Consider the following 21499-nt stretch of genomic DNA (forward strand, 5'->3'; position numbering starts at 1 on the left):
CACCGTGCTTCCGGTTTGAGGTTTTTATATGATCTTGTTCGAGGATCGAACTAAGTTGCTGAAACATAGGCCGAAATCCATCAACGTAAGAAACTCTTCTGCACAAACATGTACCATGTAGGCATGAGTTCAGTCAAGGATTCCCAAAAGTAAACTGAAGAGAAGTTACACTGCTATCACAAATCGGCACATGTTGCCTCCTAATACGCCGTTTCCTTGCTTATGTAATGCAAGACAGGATTAAATCTCATATAGCTGGCGCTACAACCCGTCGGAAAGGAATCAATATGATGATGGAAGAAATAACTGAATAATAAACAGAGTATTTGAGAAATCTCGACTCGTGGTGCCAAACAGGCTTCACCCTATGCCGGCCGAGGAATAGAGATTCCATGGACGACTTTACTAGATCCCCTGTCGTGTATGCTGGCCGCCTGCATCGTTTCCTGGGCACCACCTCAGCTCTGATTATTCCTCTATGGACAACTCTCTTCCTAGTGCACCCACCAAACAACGGATTAGATAGCTCCCTTAGAAACAAATTAAGTTGTATATTCAATGTCTAGTTTATCTCTACCTTTTTCGAAATTTGTCAGAAATATAAAAGCTGTCATGAATTATCATTTCAAATTCTATAGCAATTCATTCCAGCAGCCACGCTATGAGTACATTAACTTAATCTACAAAACCCTAGTTTTACAACATTTTATAGGGGAATTTGCGATATTTTTCTATGACAGTTTACAATCCAAGTATTTACGGCATCTTAATCACAAATTTACTATATATCTACCACTCTTATCAAGCTACGAAATAATTGACACAATTATTCACTTAAACTGAACGCAAGCCCTTCAGAGGATTTGGTGCCATACCAGATCGCATAAAGAAATGTTGCGTCATTTTGTAAGGAAAGGCGAGGCCCACCATCTGTGGAAAAAAGAGGACATATCAGCAGAAAACATTTGTAGTGTTTTCTAGTGTGTCTATATTTTCATATTTTACTGAATTCCGTTATCCAGAATTCTCATTTTCCCTCGCTCCATACTAATTAATAAATTGGAAAAAATATCCAAAAACATTAGAGATAGGAAAGTACAACAGTGCAACTTATACATAAATTATTATAATACCAGTTAGAATACACCCTTAACTATTGGACATTTACATGGTGGTTTTGCTGTGACATGGCTTTGTAGTTGACCAGTCAATCCATGTGGCATTATAGTAACCATAAAATATTTTAAGGGAAGGCCATCATGGCTAGATTTATTGAACTTAAATACTAGGACTAAGAACTGCATCGTCCATATTTGGAAATCACTACAGAGGATTACACTAACCCAATCACAGCAAGGTGGAGCCCTCCTGTCGGTGTCTCACTGGCGCTTTGAACACCCGCGAGCGTGCACACGGCGGCGGCGCTCGGGACTGCGCAGGAGTGCGCGAGGGAGCTGCACGAGCAGGCGGGAGATGGTTCTAGAGTGGCCCGTGTCCGAGGAAGCAAGAACGAAGAGCTAGGCCTGAAGGTGCTGCACAGGCAAGGGGTTACAGGGGATCTACAGTCATAGGGAAGCTCGGGAGAGGGTGGGGGATACCAGGCGCTCACCTAGACCACATCAGCATGGCATGGATTGCAGGGGAAACTCAGAGGCATGGACATGGTTGACCAATGCATCTGCTAGAGCGAGGCATCACCACCGCCAAGGTACAGCAGCGGAAGCTTCGTTACGGCTCCACAAAGCCTAGGAGGTTGATGGAGGAGGCCGGGATGCGCCAGAGCAGGAGATCGCATGGCGGCGGTGACTAGCTGGAAGCGGAGACAAAGGACACTGTGGGGGTGACATAGAGCCACCTGGGTTGATTCCTTCCACCCTAGAGCACCTACAGACGAACCGAGGCTACTGGACAATGTTTTGTGGCCTATAGCGGATGTCGGCCGCACAAACGACGGGCAACGCGACGCCGCATGTCCCTATCGCTCGTCTTCGCGTTGCTTCCCTTCCTCCAGCACCGCCGTTCGTCAGTCGTCGGTGGCGGCTGCAGTGGTGGAGAGGGATTGGACCGCGCACGTACACAGTGCAAAACACGCAGCCACTCACGCGCAACTCCGAGCACGCCCTCAGCACGCACGGTTTCAAGAAGCACAGACACCGCACCTCGCTGCTCACGCGCTGGCTTTGCGGCCGCATTTTTAATTCACTATCCTATGAAGCTGCACGGACTGAACTAGTACTTGAAGCGCAAAATACCCAAATGGATTAAGATTTACTCCCTCTCTAAACTATTTTATTGCAAAATAAAAAGGCAATGAGTAAAACTAAATTAAATGAAAGTTTCACATTTTAAGTTCACTAGCCTATGAAGCTGCGTGGATTGAACTAGTAATTGAAGCGCCATGTACCCAAATGGAGTAAGAATCAGCATACACGTTGCTAACGTATTGAACTACTAAGCGTTGCTTGCAAGGGTGAATCAGCGTGGAGTTACCTTCACCGTCAGTGTGGGATTGTTGGGTTTAATATCAAGCATTTTTTGAACTGCATCAATCAGCTCACCATCACCATCACAACCATGAACCAGCACATAGACATGCTCAAGTGAAGAGAGGTTCTCCAGCCCAAACTGAAAATCACCAAATTGGTCTTTTATTCCCTCAACATAAAATTCTAACTCCAGGATTTGGAGGTTTTGCAAGGTTCCTTGTGCAAACATGAAATCAATGAAGCTGCTACTCTTGAAACTGAACCTTGTCAGAGACCGGAAGGGACAACCCTTGTCAATGACTATCCTTTCCTCTCTTACTTTTCCCCAATACACTGTACGTATAGAGAGGTCACTCAGAGACGGCATGCTCCCAAGTATCTGGAGGTCTTCCTCTGTCAGTTTAGCTAATCCAATTGCAAGGGAAGAGAGGGAGGGCAAGGTGCACATTGATTTTAGAAGCAATGTAGAGACCGCCCTAGTACCCATGTCAACAAAAACCAGTTGTCTTAGCTGAACAAAGGTTGATGGCAATTTTTTCATTTTGGTGGACCTTATGTCTAGCACTTGCAGAAGCTGCAGATTGCCGATCTCTTTCGGGATCTCAGTGATAGATGTCCCTTTTAGACTCAGATACCTCAGGTGAAATAACTTGCAAATATCCTTCAAATGATGATTAACCACTTCAGTACAACCACTTAAATCCAATGCACGCAGGACAAGAAAACCTGTAAGTGCCGACAGCAAACTGAGGTCTTTACTGAACACAGTAAGTGATCGCACATGGGACAAGCTGCTCATGGTTGGCATTGGATGGACATCCTCTTCATTACTGGTTTGGAGAGACAGTCGACGGATCTTACTTGGCAGTGACCTGGTCTGCTGACCACCCAATGTTGCGAGAAAGTTCTCCTCATTTGACAAGGAAGTGATAAGGTCAAGCACCATGTCGTGTACACGGACAGAGCTCGCCTTATTAGCAATATTGATATCAATTGGTTGGACCAAGCTTTTGTTAATGAGCTCAGCAATGTAATCCTCTCCTACTTCATACAAGCTCTTCCCCTGCTCTTCACGAAGAAATCCTTCGCCTATCCATTTCCATATCAACTCTTTGGTTTTAATATAATAATCCTCTGGATACAAACTGAGATACAGTAAACAAGTCTTCAGATTTGGAGGTAAGACATAGTAACTGACATATAGTATCCTCCTCATGTCCATCAGGTCAGGATTATTTCCTAGCCCAGAACCTATAGATTGGTACACCTTGGACCAATACGTATATGCATTTTCATGTTCCTTTTTACCAGCCAACATACTAGCCAGTGTAATGATAGCCAATGGTACTCCACCACATTTCTGCAAAATTTTCTCACTTACTTCAGCCAACTGAATATGAGGGCACTTGTCCTCAGTTCCAAATATTCTTTGGTAGAATAACTTTCTTGAGTCACTAGTAGAAAGAGGTTTAAGCTCATAAACACCACCAACTTCTTTGGCAACATCTAGAATGCGAGTTGTTGCGATTACTCTACTACCACATTCATTCTCAATCAGAGCACATCTAATATTATTCCACACAGATTTATCCCATATGTCATCAATGAGAATGAAGTACCTGTGAGGGAATACCAAAAGGCCATATATTAGTAAAGCTAGGGTGTGTGCTTTGAGCACTCTTCGGCTACGTAAGTGAAATATTACAGTAATGAATAATCAGGACATGACTCATCGAGTATGGTTGTGACATCCCATAAATAACATGATCCTAATTTGCAGGATTAAGGGATTAAACATGGTTCTTGAGTAGGAATCTGGGAATCGAAACCTAATTTAAAATCTAATCTTTCTTTAACGACCAGACTTGGTAGTTCTGTTCATCTCCTGGAAGTGAACAATTTGGATTATATTTTTGTCCAAATTAGAGACCCAATATGCTTGACCAATAAAGACAGTTGAGATAATTTGAAACTTAAAAAAGATAACAGAAAAGGGGCTAGAGGAGCCATCGAGCACCATGCCGGCACCTCCCCTGGACGTCTGGATGCAACCTCATTACATCCGTGCACTAGTTTAGATATATACGTGTGATAGTATTATGATATTCAATTGCCAATCGTGGATGTTCCTAATACAAGGGAGGTGTAGTCTAATTTTATATTAGAATAGCATTGGAGGTGTGTGGTTAGCAGTGTCAATACATCCTTAGTGTTACGAGCTGGCGTTAATGATGTTACCAATATTCAAACTACGTCTAATTATTGTAGAGAAAATCCTGTAACCAAAAGAAGACCCATAAGATAGTAACATTACGAGGAATAAAGAAAGATACGAACATATAAGCAAGTACATGATATGGCATTTAATTAATTATTTTACTACAGAATTTCAATATTAGAAATTTTAGCTTCAGAGTTAATTAATTATTTTACTTCACAGTTTTAAACACAAAATGAGCATATTTCTTTATATAACCTCAAAGCTTATTTGACCTTTTTTCTTTCTATAATAATTTAAGAACTAAATAGAGTCTACTTTTCATGATCTATTCACTCTTGTTAGATATATATATTCTAGGTAATGGTATAACAAATGTTGTTTTTGTACGGGAGTATTCTCTTAACACTCTCATCAAACCTAAATAACATGAAAAAGATGAAAATAAATGTAATGATAGATCAAACTGTAGGAAAACTTGCCTACATGAACTCTGGAGCTAATAACATGAACTCCTAGATAAAATATCAATGGCAGGGGCACCAATGTACATACCTCTTGTCTCGAAGGAAATCTCTTATCTCACTTATGAGTTGTGTGTCGCTCCACGCTGACTCGTCCATGATGTTCTTGTAGTTGACCTTGTCAAGTTGATGGAGCAAACTCTTGAAAAGCTTCTTCATGTCAGGATTAAGAGACACAGAAACAAAAGCTCCACAATCAAAGTCCCCACGAAGCTTCTCATATACCACGTTAGCAAGAGTTGTTTTCCCTAAGCCTCCAAAGCCAACAATAGAGATCATCTTGGGCTGTTTCTTGAAAACCTCGTCTCCCTCCATTAGCATCTTGACTATGTCAAGGCTCTTCTCTTCGGTGCCAATAAGCTCTGCCGCCTTTTTGAACAAGGCTAACTGGCGAAGTGTATCAGTACTTGTGCTAGTGGACTTGGGCACAACGCTATCAACCTTGTACCTATCACGCCTCTCACTGACCTCCTTGATGCGCCTCTTGATGTCTGTGATATCCATGCCAATATTGTGTCGGACCTTGCCCTTTGTCAGTATGTTGATGCTTCTATGAATGAAACCCATGAAGCTGTGTGGCCTCTTTTGCTGCTGACATTCAAGGCATGCCAAGAATTGTCAACGTTGTCTGCAATCTCATAGGACAGATCCCTGACATCCCTCGCCCACAGCTTGACCTGTTTGTCAGGTGGCTGGTCCAGCGGTGCCTCTGAAACCTTGATGAGGGCAGTCTCCATGCTCTCCAGCTCTGCTTTGAGGAACTTGATCTCACCCCTGGTGTTCTTCTGCAGGTTGTACTCCTCCTTGAGAAGGTTGCCGAGGATGGGCAGGAGGGTGCTCATAGCCCCAGTCACGACCTCCATGTAACTTGCCTTGCCGGATCCAAAGAGCTCTATGATGTTTTGGTTGATGATCAACCTGGTGATGCAATGTGATTGCTACCTCTGGCTCCTGCAGCTTCTTCCTCCAATTCCTTTTTGTCTGTTAAAAAAAAAGAAAATTGTGAATTCCAAAATGGGAAGGTTGCAATCCAGATTTTGAAGATTTCAACCCCCAAACCACAGTTTTCAACATGGAGAAGTGTAACTTTCAGCCACAATATTTTTGCACAACTTTGAATCAACTAGATCGAACAAATCTGAACCTAGTTCATCACATATTTTGACTAAACTCAAGTGTCAAATCAACATAATGCCAGCTTTTGACCACTGTGGATATTTATATCAGTGTGCATGAGGAAAAGAAAAGAAAAGGCGCAAAGAAAGAGTCTAAATGAAGCTAGGAATACAGGAGTGGAAGTCAGTGTTAGCTTTCTTGTTTGCCCTATGATTGATCATGGCACGATCCTCACTGGATCAGATCCTAGAAGGAAGAAAAGCAACTTTGAACATGGATTTTGTCACATGGAAAAAAGGTTTGAAAACAAAAAGACCCAGATCTAAGACGCCTCCAGTGCATCATTTCTGTGGCCAATGGAGGCCGCCGCTCCGGGAGCGTGGCGGAGAGAGCAGCCTACGTTATGCCATCTCTAATCTGGTTTGAACTTAATCCCAGCTGACCAAGGCTCTCACTAAATGGGATTAGTGTATGCAAATATGGACTCAAAGAGGTATATATTGCAAAACAACAGCAGTCCTTTTTACTTATTACTAGCTACTCGACGTGCTTGACAGAAATATAGCTTGTTTTCTCTCATATGTTCAGTAGGTCCTCAAATCACTTCCCGCAAGAAAAGGCCATCCATCTACATACAAGTTGTCAAATCTCAAGCCTCCTTCTGGTTGCAGTTTCCATTAGTAGAAGAAACACAAAGTTGACCTACCTCAGGTCATTGCAAAGGCAACTAGAGCAATTAAACTCCGGAGAAGATCCCGTGGAACAAAAACCTGGAGATGCCCGTTTCAACAAAAAAATCGAATTACCTGTAAGTCAAGTGCGAAGCTTGAGATGATTCCTTCCACACTAGGACGATGGATCACTTCTCAAGCTTTCATAGGGAGAAGACAAGTTATGAGACTTGCATTTCCATTGAGGCGAGATGAGATCTAGAGGAGGTCCGGTCATAGGGAGGAGACAGAAGATGGGAGAGACTTATAGTCAAATAAGCGACTCCCAAGGGAATAGTTTATGAATCAGTTGGCATTTTTCTAAGGGAGCCGGCTCCTCTGCCATACTACACCCTGCCATTGGCCCACTGAAGCAAGGGGCCGGACCCACGTGTCTATGAGCCGACGGCATGTCAGAGGAGTCGCGTCCTTTTCTAAGAGCTAGCACAGCACCACTACTGCTCCTAGTACTAGCTAGTACTATTGCTGCTACTAGTAGCTTTCCTTTTCCTTTTCTTGTTCTCTACTATATTTTCTCATGTTTCTTTTTTTTTACTTTGTTAAAAAAGTTAACAAGATATGTTGTAGACCAAAATGTAGTACACCACCATTAAGTTCAACCACTTAAATGCATGTGAGTTGCCAAAGAACAACGAAAAAAAACATACACTCACTGACATCGGAGGTGTTTTACGATGTAGAAGCCGACGACCACTCGGACAACAACCTAGCGTTGCTCCACACAGTGACCTCATCATGTTGTTCAGTACCGAGTTGCAAGGGGAGTTAACAAAATATATGGATCGGTAATGTGATGGAGCCGGAGGCAACCCCAGTGAAGATGGTGATCGACGTGGTCCTCAAAACATTATAGATATTTTGCGGGACGCAAATATATGGTTATTTGGTAACATTTCATTCCCATTTCATTAGATGTTGAAGACATTTATTCTAATCATGCAGAAATTGTTCACTCAACGATGGATGAGCTTGCTGTGTGGGGTTAAGAAAATCACGCATGGAATCACTCAATGATGTCGACACAAGGACAACTGATCACCAGTTAATTAATTACGTATCACATGCTGCGGCAGGTCTATTGTTTTCACAGTTACCAAGTACCACCCACTTGGCGCCCTTTATCGGAAAGGACCACGCACTCTAAGCATAGTTTAGGAGCCAAATGAGATATGTTAATCCTGCTTACTACGCTAATAAACTAGAGAGAGAAGCTTGTGGCATTCAAGGAGATGTCGACATCCATAGGCACATGGCTAAGCCTCGTTTTACGATCCGGATCCAGGATTAGCACAGTACAAATACATACTTAGTTTATCCCTGTATGTACATGTATAAGAGCATGTATAGTCTGACATAATCATCGATGAGAGAAATTAGGAAGATATAGCATCCAACGATGAAAGATGAAGACAACTGACGGAAAAGAATACTTTAATACTCTTATATGTTGTATATACGTTTGGATGGAAAAGACCTTACATCACACATGATTTATTGACCAATCTGGTGCATCTGTGTGGTGAGTTACATTGGTGACTATTTTTTAACTTTTTTTGCAGTAGCAGAGACAACAATGATAGGTTTGGGCATGGGCATGGGCAGCGAACACTAGTGACAAGTGACATGGCATTCGCGCATCATCGTCGTGCTTGGCATTTCATCGAACAACTCAGGTGCAAAGGCCGGAGCAGAAGGTCTCAGTGGCAGGATAGTGAGGGAAGATCATGGTCCAAGTTGTAGTGAGGTACCTGATTTGCAGGTCTTGGCGGCCCACGGAAGGGTCCCTCGGCAAAGACAGCGACGGCACCGGTGGAGGGTGCGGACCCGATGCCGACTTTGAAGTGAAATTTTAGGAGGGCCATGTGTTTGTTGTACTTAGCTCGGCTTGCAGAATTTATTAATGGAGATCATTGCAAAATCCCTTCACCACGATTTGGTCTGCAGTATCAACATATTTTTTTTGACAAGTCCTTGATATGAGCTCACCAGTGAACATCTCTTTCTCTCAATTTAATCAAACACCCAAAAGAAAAATAAACGCCCTAAGTATTTGGGCGGTCTAGGGAACATGGACTTGGAGAGATTCGGCCGCGCCTTGTGTCTCCGGTGGCCATGGCTACAATGGACTAATCCAAAGAGGCATGGGCGGGATCTGAGTTACCATGCGACCAAGCAGACCCGAACCTCTTTCAAGCGTGCACCTCAGTTGCGCTGGGCAATGGGCTAAAGGCCCTCTTCTGGCACGACAACTGGACCGGAAGCGGCCGACTCAAGCTTCTAGCTCTAGAGCTTCATAAGATCACCTTCAGAAAGAACAGATCGTTCCACAGTGAAATCACGAACGAGAACTGGATCAGGGCGGTGGCCAAACTTCAGACCATGCAACAACTGGGAGAATTTGTAGCCCTTCTGCCTACCCAACAGAACTGCATTCACTGGAACTTAACCACCTTTGGGGCATACTCTGCTGCTTCGGCCTACGGCGCGCAATTCTTCGGCTCCTAGACATGTTCCGACATGGCCAAGGTCTGGTCCGCAACTGAGCCCAATTGCAAATTTTTCGTCTGGCTCGCTCCGCACAGAAGAATCCTCACCGTGGGTATGCAAGCTGTGAGGGGATGGCCTCATGACCCCAGGTGCCTGCTATGCCTCCAACAGCTGTAATCAACAACTCACCTCTACAAGGATTGTCCCTTCACGGTCGATGTCTGGAACCAGGTGAACACCTGGACAAACGAGAGAGTACTAATCTTGGGCTTCCTCCCGGAGCCAGGAAACGTGTCCGACTGGTGGGACATAACGCTGACATCACAGTGCAAGCAGGTGCGCAGGAGGCCCAGCGGGTGAATCATCTACACATTATGGTCGGTCTAGAAGGAGCGAAATAGGCGCGTTTTCACTGGACAACGACTGACGCACCGCGATGTTGCGGCACTAGCCCTAGACGCAATTAATTAGCATGACCTGGCATTTGCAGGAAGCTTGCCAAACACGGGTATTGGCTAAACTACTTTTTAGATCAGTCTTTTTAGCGGTTCCTGCGACGTTCCTAAAAACGCTCGCCCGCTGTAAATTGCATTTTTTTTCTCTATCCCTTCTATAAGAAAAAGGAAGTGCTCTGCCGGTTCCTAAAAAAAAGAATATTCGAATACCAATGATCAGGCTCGCTGGAGCTCGTATGAGTATTCACTTAAGCCTGCTAGTTAACAACCCTACATAAAGATGTGTGCAAGTGTGTACCAGCTAAATTAATATTGATATACTAAACCTAATTCTTTATGCAAGACGAGTGAGTTTTTTAATGGAAATTTTCATTACTCCGAGTCCCTGCATCAACGATGTGTATAGCCCAAAACACTTACATGGAAGTTCTACAATCACGAAAAACCTAGCCAAATCAGCAAAGTTTGTGTAGAGGAATAGGATGCAACTCTCAATGTATTGATGGGTGCATATGCACAAGTATATATAGTACATAGGGCAAGTCATATCCTCAACTATACACAAGGAGGAGACTTGGAGTACAAGAATACATGTGCTAAATACATATCTCAACACCCCCCCGCAGTCGAAGCGACACCGTTGCTGACGCAGAGACTGGACCGGAATTCCTCGAAAGACGTCGTGGGCAAGCCTTTGGTCATGATGTCGGCAAATTGTTGGAGGTGGGAACGTGCAGAACACGGACATGGCCAAGAGCCACCTGATCCCGAACAAAATGGATATCAAGCTCAATGTGCTTGGTGCGACGATGATGAACCGGGTTGGCGGAGAGGTAGACGGCGGAGACGTTGTCGCAGTAGACGACCGTGGCCTTCTCAACAGGACACGAGAGCTCGTGAAGAAGCTGACGAAGCCAGGAGCACTCAGCAACAACGTTAGCCACAGCGCGGTACTCAGCCTCGGCGCTAGACCGCGAGACGGTGGGCTGCCGCTTGGACAACCACGACACCAGGGATGGTCCAAGGAAGATGCAGTAACCCGAAGTAGAACGACGGGTGTCCGGGCAACCAGCCCAGTCGGCGTCGGAGTAGGCGACCAGATCAGTGGCAGTGGAGGCGCGCAGAGTAAGACCAAGATCCATAGCACCGCGGATGTAGCGGAGAATCCGCTTAACGGCAGTCCAGTGAACATCTCGAGGAGCATGCATATGCAGGCAGACCTGCTGAACCGCGTACTGAAGCTCCGGTCGAGTGAGAGTGAGGTACTGGAGAGCACCAACAATGGACCGGTAGAAGCCAACATCTGGAGCGGGAGTACCATCAGTAGCAGAGAGCTTGGCCTTCGTGTCGACAGGAGTGGCGGCCGGTTTGCAGTTAAGCATACCAGCACGATCGAGGAGCTCATGAGCGTACTTCCGTTGATGAAGGAAGAAACCATCAGGACGACGCACCACTTCAACACCGAGGAAGTAGTGCAACGGACCCAAGTCCTTGATGGCAAACTCAGCACGGAGACGATCAGTAAGCCGGCGAAGGAGCTCAGAAGTGCATGCTGTCAGGATGATGTCGTCAACATAGAGTAGCAAATATGCCGTGTCGGTGCCCTGGTGATAAACAAACAGCGAAGCATCGGAGCGTGTAGAGCGGAAGCCGAGTTGATGAAGAAACGCTGCGATGCGCTGGTACCAGGCTCGAGGAGCCTGCTTGAGCCCATATAATGAGCGTGAAAGCAGACACACATGATCAGGACATGCCGGATCAACAAACCCCATGGGCTGTTGACAGAAAACCTGCTCCTCAAGATGACCATGGAGGAACGCGTTGGAGACGTCCATCTGATGAACCGGCCAGGCACGAGAGACCGCCAACTGTAAGACAGTGCGGATCGTCCCGGGCTTAACAACCGGAGCGAAGGTGTCAGTGAAGTCCACACCGGCGCGTTGCCGAAAGCCGCGAACAACCCAACGCGCCTTGTAGCGATCAAGAGTGCCGTCGGGACGAAGCTTGTGTTTGAAGACCCACTTCCCGGTGATCACATTAGCGTGCCGGGGACGGGGAACAAGCTGCCAGGTCCGGTTCCGCTGCAAAGCGTCAAACTCCTCCTGCATGGCGGCCATCCACAGAGGGTCGCGGAGAGCGGCCCGGACCGAGGACGGCAACGGGGAAGGAGCGGACGTCGAGGCGGTGCAGACGTAATCATCCGCATAGCGGGAGCTCGGGCGAAAGACACCGGTGCGCGAGCGTGTGACGGGGCCGGCCGTCGGGGCAGCCGCGGGTGGCGGCGAGGCCGTGGCAACCACGGTGTCCACGGGAGAGGCCGTGGCCTCCACGGTGTCGTCGGGAGAAGCGGGCCGGGCGGAGGACGAGGCCACGGCGTTGGGAGAGCCAGGCAACACCGGGGCCGCGATCGCGCCAGCGGGCGACCGAGGCGGGGTCGACGCGGCGCCAAGAGAGGACGCGCCAGGGGAGGCCGCGCCAGTAGGGGCCGGCCCAGCCGTTGGCCCAGCATGCGGCCCAGCATGCATGGCAGAGGAGCGGGGCGACGTAGGCGACGTCGACGTGACTCCAGGCGACGAAGGCGCCGAACCGGAGGAGGGAGCCGCGGATGGCCCCGATCCGGAGGAGGGCGCCGCGGGCGGGGTGGCCGGAGCACCCAAGGCCAGCAGCGGGCGGCGGCGCGGAGGAGAACCCGCCGCGGGAGAGGAAGGCGGCACCACCTGTTCCTGTGCAAAGGGAAACACAAGCTCATCAAAGTACACGTGCCGGGAGGTGATGACACGGTGAGACACGGGGTCACAGCAGCGATAACCCTTAGTGTTGGCCGGGTAACCAAGGAAGACACATGGAACGGAACGAGGAGCGAGTTTATGAGGTGTGGTGGCGGTGGTGTTGGGGTAGCAACGGCAACCGAAAATTCGGAGACCATCGTAGGAGGGAGGAGCGCCATATAGGAGATGGTGAGGCGCATAGTTCCAGCGCGGACGACATGGCCGGAGGTTAAGGAGGAGGGTGGCGGTGGCGAGGGCATCTGGCCAAAACCGAGAGGGCATGTAGGCATGGAAGAGAAGGGTACGCACACACTCATTGAGGGTGCGTAGGATGCGCTCGGCACGGCCATTCTGCTGGGAGGTGTATTGACACGTGAGACGAAACACGGTGCCGTGGGAGGAAAGAAGGTGGCGGATGGTGAGATTGTCGAATTCTTTCCCGTTGTCGGTCTGAAGTGCGAGTATGGGTCGCCCAAACTGTGTGGAGACATAAGCATAGAATGCAATGAGGGTGGCGGCAACATCGGATTTCCTACGAAGAGGAAATGTCCACACAAAGTGAGAGTAATCATCCAGTACAACGAGATAATAAAGATAACCAGAATTACTAGGTACCGGAGAGGTCCATACATCGCTGTGAATCAACTCAAACGAAAAAAGATGCAACTGTGGAAGAGGAACTAAAATGAAGGCGAACATGTTTGCCTAACCGGCAGGCTTCACAGGAGTGAGCGGCCGTTTTATTACAGAAAAAAGAAAATCCTCTCATAAAGATGCATGAGAAGTATAAAACATCCTAAACGTACATCCAGGACCTTTCAATGATTGAATGGCCACTACCACCGCTACAACGAGTCGCCGCCGACGAAACTCCTGCGCGGGCTCCTTGTGTTGGGCGTCGTCCCTCCGGCCTAGCTGTGCTGCATGTGAGGGACGTTGGAGGCGCGCCGGTGCAGGTGGAGTCACTGGATCTGGCCAGGAATGGCTAGATCTAGACCCGCGGTGAACGTTGCGTCCTCAGCTCCGCCTTCTATGGGTGACGGCGGCGGGACTACCATGGTCTGGTGCTTCCAACTTGATTGGTGGTGGTGCGATGTTGTGGTTTCATCTTGATCGACGTTAAGGTCCACGACTTGGTGTTGGTGATCAAGATCTTATCGTCCGGATGATGGTGCCTGCAAATTTTTGCAGCGACTTCCTAAGGCTCCACGATGGCGGTGGTCATCGAAAGGTCCCTGGGAGGTCATCTCTCCTGATCCGGTAGTTGACTTCGGTGGTGAGATATAAACTATGGGCAATGGCTTTAATGCAGTGGGATAATTGTGTAGTGACGACGGTCGCATCGCGCTGGGATCATGCAAAAGTGATGGTGAAAACACATGAGTGATTTCGATGGTGGTGCTTCTCTAGCAACCGGTCTCGAGCTCCGGGGCGTAAGTCTAGGTCCAAACCTAGTGGTTATACCTAGCAATGGCGATATTTACTTACGTTGTAGTTTGTTGAAGACATTGCTTGGATATACTCGAACAAATTCTTTAGGGTGAAAACCTAAATTTTGGCCTTGTGGTTGGATCCTGTGACGGCGGCGCTTGAGTGTTGCTCCCTTCCTGAAGGCGTTGTTGTTATATAATCTCATCGTCCGTGTAGTGTTATGAGATAGTTGATGCGAATATGGTCATTGTTGTAGTTTGCTGATTGCAGAGTCGATCCCTTTGTTTTTTTTTCCTTTTTGCTAGTCTACGCGTAGATTTGGTCTTATATGAATTTGTTGTTGTTGACATGTTTTCGTGTGTATGAGTTGGTGTCGGCTATGTGCATCCTAGATATGTAGAGGCCGGGTATGTGATCTTATGTATCTTATTGATGCTCTATTTTGAGAAAATAAAATCCATCCTTTATGAAAAAAGATAACTGTCACACCCTACTTGTGTCTCATAAAATATTTTTATTTTTTTGAAAAGGAGGTAACACCCTGGCTTCTGCATCAGAACTATGCATGCAGCCACTTTCTTAAAATTCTAGCAAACCAAGGTCCAGAGTGCAGTATAGCTCGCAGAAGGAGCACATAAAGGAAAATAAATAAACAAAGCCACAACGGGCAATGAACAAGATAAGACGGCTAAACATCTATCCTATTAGTGAACGGCCATCCAAACCGGTTGTAGATAGCGCGTGCTACTATCTCCCATCGGTTGCACCCAGTAACCAAAAGCTCTCAAGAGTCTGTATGAGTGAGTAACGACCACGTACGGATCAAAGCGGAGCTTTGTAGATAACCCGCAAGAAATTCAAAGTATTATGTCCGTCAAAGATCATATCATTCTATAATTCCATATATCCCAAAAAAGTGCGCATATTCTTATCTAAATACGTCCGCAGTAATTGGTTCCACTCCAGTAAGCCATGTCCCAAATAGCATGCCGATGCTAACTCGAGGGCTTATGCTAAAGGCTATATGAATCGTACGCCAAAGAAGCTTAGCGAGACAGGCAATCGATGAAAAGGTGTTGTATTGTTTCATCATTATCAGAGAAACAACAATGTGAACTGCTTACCCAACTACGCTTAAGCAGATTATCTTTGTTAAGTATCACTTGCTTATGAACGAACCACATGAATATCTTGATTCTCAACGGAACTTTAATTTTCCAAATATGTATTGATCTCAGGATTGGGCTAGAATCAATAAGATCCAAGTACATAGATTTTACCGTGAAAACCCTGTTGCTACTTAATTTCAAGTGAAACAAGTCAGCCTGATCAGAAAGTGAACATCCCTCAACCTTCGCACAAGATGCAACCAGAAGTTCCACCGCTCCAGCACCAGGGATCTCCTGAACTGGATGTTCAGGGGGGGTGATTGTAATACTATAGCAATGTAAACTTCCTTACGTCGTACAATATTATACAGAGTGGGATATTGCAAGGCCAAAGGCGTCTTCCCTAACCATATATCTTCCTAAAAATCTGATTGTAGTACCAATTTCCAACCAAAAATTTTGCTATAAGAAAAACGGCATCCTTTGTTCGCATTAGCCCTCCAGAATCACGAGTCGTTAGGTCTGGCGGTAACTTGGGCCAGAGATTTTGATACTAGATATTTGTTACATAGGATTTGTGCCCACATACCGTCGGTCTCAACCGATAACCTAAATATAAAATGTTCTAAACATTTTCAGATATATATATATATATATATATATATATATATATATATATATATATATATATATAATAGTTATTTGGATCACTGACGCGCCTATAAGGGCTGGACGGGGTGTTCCCGAACTCCCGAAATGCAAAAAAGCCTGGCCGGCCCACCCCCTCCCGCACGATCTTTTGCCCGATCCACCCGACCACATCCTGCCGGTGGGCAACGGCCCTGGCGCATCACCCGCCGCCGTCACTCCTCCCCCCGGCCCGACCCTCCTCCGGGCGCCGCCGGATCCCAAAACCACCGCGCGCCGCCGGATCACCGGAATCCCACGCGCTGCCGCCGCCCACGGGTCTGTCCCGGGACCAATGCCGCCACCACGTGAAGGTGCGCGGTTCGCCGGATCTCCTAACGCCGCTGCTACTCCTCACCGCCCCGCCAACCTCGTCCTCATCCCGCAGCGCTGCCAGCCATCTTCTCCCACAGCCACGGCCGTCCTCCTCCCATGGTCCCCGATCCGCCGCCGGCCTTCTCCCACAACGCCACCCAATGAACCGCCGTGCGCGTGACCGAGGCTGGCAGGTACTCCGTGCATCTGCAAGCTGCTCCAGTTGGTCGTTGCCACCACATCTACTCGCCGGCTTCCGTACGTGAGCACAACTGGGGAGCCCTTGGAACTTCTACATCCGCCAACGCATCCTCATGCTCTGCGTCCGCTCTCTCCGATTAGTTGACCTTCTCACGAGGGCCACCTCGACCTTCCCTGGACCAGCTAATTTTTAACTTCATAGTACGCATCTGTTCTCGTTTTGATCTATATCCACTTGTAGAAACTAAAAATGTACGCATGTGTTCTTGTTTTGATCTGTATCCACTTGTAGGAACTAAAAATGTACGCATGCTGTCGTGGACAAAAGGACTTAGTCGTGGAGCCATCGCAACTAGGAAGCTTAAAGGGGTTAAACGGGACAAAGGACACGAGAGTTTATACTGGTTCGGCCCCTTGCGGTGAAGGTAAATGCCTAATCCAGTTTTAGGTGGTATTGCTTATGTCTCGATTACCAGGGAGCGAATCCGCTTGACCTAGCTTTCGATCTGTTGTTTCTTGTCCTGAATCGGCGCCGGCCGTCCCTTTATATACACAGCTCGACGCCCAGCGGCTCATGGAGTGCCGGACGGCTTATAAATAGTGTCCGGCTCGGTGACTATCTATTCATGCCTTACAACACAAGTCATACATATACAGCGGTTTACCCTTACAGGCCTTAAGTCGCCTTTGGGCCTTGGGCCTTTAACTAAACCGCCATCTTCAAATATCTTCGTGAGCTTCATATGATGAATCGTCATAGATATAACCCGGCGCCTCCTAGGTGGGTCATACCTAATAGTTCTATCCCCAACATTAGGGCCCAGATTGATTTGAACTGGTTCATGTCAATCTTCAATACTTAAAAAAAACAATCTTCTCCCCTCTTCATGTGTGCGAGAGTTTATAACCCGCCATGACGTCATCTCCTGGATTGGTGATAACCCACCATGACGTCACCTGTCATTAATTCACACTTTATCCAACATACCTCAACGGATCTTTATCTTAATAACCTTCCGAAAATCGAAGCGTCTGGGTAGCTGGATAACCATGTTTTGGCCTCCTCGTTTTTTGCGCCCACTTATTAGCCTTTCCTTATAAATAGCCACGACTAGTCTTCTTCTCATTCTCCTCCTTTTCCATCATCTTCTTCCTCTCGCGACCCTCTGCCGCTCGAGCTCCGCCGCCGCCGCGGAGCACCTCGTCCTCCTCAACCTTGGCCGCTGCATCAACCTGTGTCGGATCAGAGTACACCGGCGCCCCACCGCAGTCGAATCTGCACCTGTAAGTGCTTCTCCTCCAGCGCGTCAGACCGCATTAGGGTTCCGACTGTTCGTCTTGTTCTTCGTAGTTTCTTCATAGTTCTTCCACCGTAGCACCTTTTGATCTAGAAATGGTATAGAACTTATCCGGTAGTTGTTTTGCCTTCACCTTCAATACCAGCGGACCCCCTTTCCTTGGAAAGAGATCTCATTAGAGCTTATGAACTCCCCTGTGCTGGTTTTAGGTCTTGAATTATTTTCTTTTTCTGAACTGCCGCTGATCTGAAATAATACTTGTAATCTGTGAAACCTGTTTGTACTGTACTTAACAAAAAGGCAAAAGTCTGAAAAAAACCTTCAATTCGTTCTCAAAGTCTAAAAGCGACCCTGAAGTCTGAATCCCCAAAATTGACACCCTGTTCTCTCTGATCCCAGTTTATCCCAGCCCTTTACGTGTTTGTGTGAGATGGGATTGAGTGCGTGGCATAGAGAGGGGGAAAGGCCCGCCAAAACGGACTGGTTGTGGGCCTCCTAGGGCCCTCATAAACCCCAGCACGAACCCACCTCCCTCCCCTGTTTCTCGCCTGACGCCACGCCTTGTTCCGCTGCTCCTCCCCTTCCTCCCAGCAGCAATGGCAGCCAGCAGCGGTTGATCGCTGGAACGCAAGAAGATCGAGGCGGAGAAAAATCGCTGGTAATCCCCTTCCTCCTTTTGCCAGTCTTGTCGCACTTGCATCTCCAACCGCTGATTGTTGTTATGGTTTTTGATTAGGGAAAGTGAGGGTTCTTAGGGCGTTTATTTTTTGAGTTAAATTCGGATTTCATCTTGCATTCAGTTCGGATGAGTTGTATGAGCCATTGATTCTTGTCAAAAATTGTATGGCAATGCAGGTTAGGGTTTGTGCTTTCATCATGGATCCATGTGACATACCAGGTGTTCCAGGTTTTAGGTCCTAACATATGAGGATGAACATATGTGTGCTCCAAACAGGGACAATCACCTTGTAACTGCAAAACTCATTGCAAGAAGGTATGAGCATATCTTAAGGGCCAATCCCACTTGGAAGATTGATAGCATTAAGGCCACTGTTCTGAAGGATTTCTTTGCTGATGTATCAACATCAAAGTGCAAGGCTGCGAAGAAGATAGTGTCATAGAAGTTGTTAGAAGGGATGAAAGAGGAGTACACCAAGGTCTTTGACTACCAGCTAGAGTTGCTGAGAAGCAATCCTGGTAGTACCATTCTTGTTGGTCTAGATCCTGAATACATGGATCAAAACATCTTCCAAAGATTCTATGTTTGTTTCAATGCAATGAAAAAAGGGTTTAAAGCATGCAGAAGGGTTATTGGGCTTGATGGTTGTTTCTTCAAAGGAGCTTGTCAAGGTGAACTTCTTTGTGCTATTGGTAGGGATGCTAACAACCAAATGTACCCAATTGCTTGGGCAATAGTGGAGCAAGAAACTACAAAAAATTGGGAGTGGTTTATTGGCCTTCTGATCAAAGACTTGGACATAAATGATCAAGGTGAAGGCTGGGTGTTCATTTCAGATCAACAGAAGGTAATTTGTTAATCACTCTCTTAAGCATGTTGTTAATTACTATTGTTAAATATTCATAGAATATTGTAGTCATTGTTCTTTATTCGACTCGATGGAGCATGACCTAGTACTTTGGTAGAATATTGTAGTCATCATTGTTTATTTGCCACGACGGAGCATGACCTTGTACTTTGGTAGAATATTGGTAGTACCACTTCTTACAATTAATGTGCTGACATTGTAATTTATGGTGATCTGTAGGGCTTGATCAGTAGCATGCAGGATTTTCTGCCAAAAGCACAACATAGGATGTGTGCTAGACACATTTATGCTAACTGGAGGAAGAAGTACAGGGAGCATGCTTTACAGAAGAAGTTCTGGGCTATTGCAAAGGCTGCAAATAGAGAAGATTTCATGTACAGAAAAGCAAAGTTGGCTCAAGACACACCTGAAGGAGCAAGGGGCATAATGAGAACAGAACCTAAGCACTGGGCCAGAGCTTTTTTCCCTGTGGGTTCACTATGTGACTCAGTGGACAATAACTTATGTGAGTCCTTCAACAATTCAATCATTGAGGCTAGATTCTATCCTTGCATATCCATGCTGGAAAAGGTTAGACAAAAAATGACAAAGAGAGTTCAAGAAAACAGAGAGAAATCTGATAAGTGGACTAATAATCCAATTTGCCCAAACATTTTTAAAAAGCTTAAGGTGAACATCAAATTAACTCAGTTCTGTGACGTACTCTGGAATGGGAAAGAAGGGTTTGAGGTTAAACATGTTAGTGGAAGAGGAAGGACCTACACTGTCAACTTAGATAACAGGACATGCTCCTGTGGGTACCTGCAGCTGGCAGGTCTACCTTGCTGCCATGCTAGCAGTGCTATTTATAAGAGTGGCAGAAGAATTGAAGACTTCATTGACAAGTGCTATTCAGTTGAGCAATTCAAGAAAATATATGAGCACTGCTTGGAGCCAGTTGAAGGTGAGGAAAGGTGGCCTGTTTCTCAGAATCCCAGACCACAAGCTCCTGGTTATGTGAGCATGCCAGGTAGACCCAGGAAAAATGACAGGAGGAGGGAAGAGGGAGAAGCACCAAAAGGAAAGAACATGTCAAGACATGGGATTAAAATTACTTGTAGTATGTGTGGGAATAAAGGCCACAATAAGTCAGGTTGCCAAAAAAATCCAGAAAAAGGCAAGAAAAAAATGCCTTTCTGAGAAAAACAGGGAGGAAAATGAAGGCCTCTGAGGTATATAATTGTGTATTTCTTCTATTTCATATACTAGTGGATTTCTTCTGTTTCATGTAATTTTGCATTTCTTCAGTTCCATATAATTTTTCTTCAGTTTCATACACTAGTGGATTTCTTCTGTTTCATGTTAATTTGCATTTCTTTAGTTCCATATAATTTTGCACTTCTTCTGTCTCATGTACTTGCGCATTTCTTCAGTTTCATATAATTTTGCTTTTCTTCTGTTTCATATAATTTCGCTTTTCTTCTGTTTCTATTAATTATGCATTGTTGGATATACTTGATTTCTCAACAGCAAGCACAAACAGATGCTAACATCACAGCAAGCCAGCAGAATGGAAACAAAGGAAAAGAACATGCCCAAGCAGGACCAAGTACAGAGAAGAGGAAGGCTTCTAAAATGCATAATGGGCAAGGCAAGAAAAAGGCAAAGAAGTGAACCTGCTTGACAAGTGTACGGGTCATTTTCTTTTAGTTCCAATCAAAACTAGTGATTCCACCCTTTTGGTGTTAGTACTGGTCATGTAATTTTGGTCCTGGTCAAAACTGGTTATTATGGCCTCTTTGTTTAAGTACTGGTATTATGTAGTGGTCATGTGTAGGAGATATGCCCTAGAGGCAATAATAAATGTTATTGATTATCTCCCTGTTCATAATTATGTTTATGTTCCATGCTATAACTGTTGTGGTTCCCGAGCCCGTATATCCATAAAGGCTCTGGGGAGAACCCATATGCACGTGTGGAATAATAAACGATAAAATGTATTCCTAGTCATGCCTCTAAGACTAGCTCAAGTGTTGCATGATGATTATGTTTTCCCAATCATGGGCATGTCTATGCCAAGCAACTTTGAGGGCACAATTTCAGGAAGGACATTTGTGTTGAATCGACCCGAATTGATGTTATGCTAT

At 46.1% G+C, this 21499-nt stretch overlaps 1 protein-coding gene and 1 pseudogene across 1 annotated transcript; one reads left to right on the forward strand and one right to left on the reverse strand.

The window, feature by feature from the left end:
- Nucleotides 1–86: 86 nt before the first annotated feature.
- On the reverse strand, nucleotides 87–7821 carry LOC109754242 (disease resistance protein Pik-2-like; annotated as a pseudogene).
- A 10134-nt stretch (nucleotides 7822–17955) lies between these two features.
- Nucleotides 17956–21228, forward strand: LOC109754220 (uncharacterized). The gene is made up of 3 exons (XM_045228191.2): nucleotides 17956–19352; nucleotides 19593–20584; nucleotides 20883–21228. Exons 1-2 carry the CDS (start codon nucleotides 18963–18965, stop codon nucleotides 20550–20552), a joined length of 1350 nt encoding a protein of 449 aa, XP_045084126.1. The 5' UTR covers nucleotides 17956–18962; the 3' UTR covers nucleotides 20553–20584; nucleotides 20883–21228.
- Nucleotides 21229–21499: the final 271 nt, after the last annotated feature.

This window comes from Aegilops tauschii, chromosome 1 (genome assembly GCF_002575655.3).
Source record: "Aegilops tauschii subsp. strangulata cultivar AL8/78 chromosome 1, Aet v6.0, whole genome shotgun sequence".
Lineage (NCBI taxonomy): Eukaryota > Viridiplantae > Streptophyta > Magnoliopsida > Poales > Poaceae > Aegilops > Aegilops tauschii.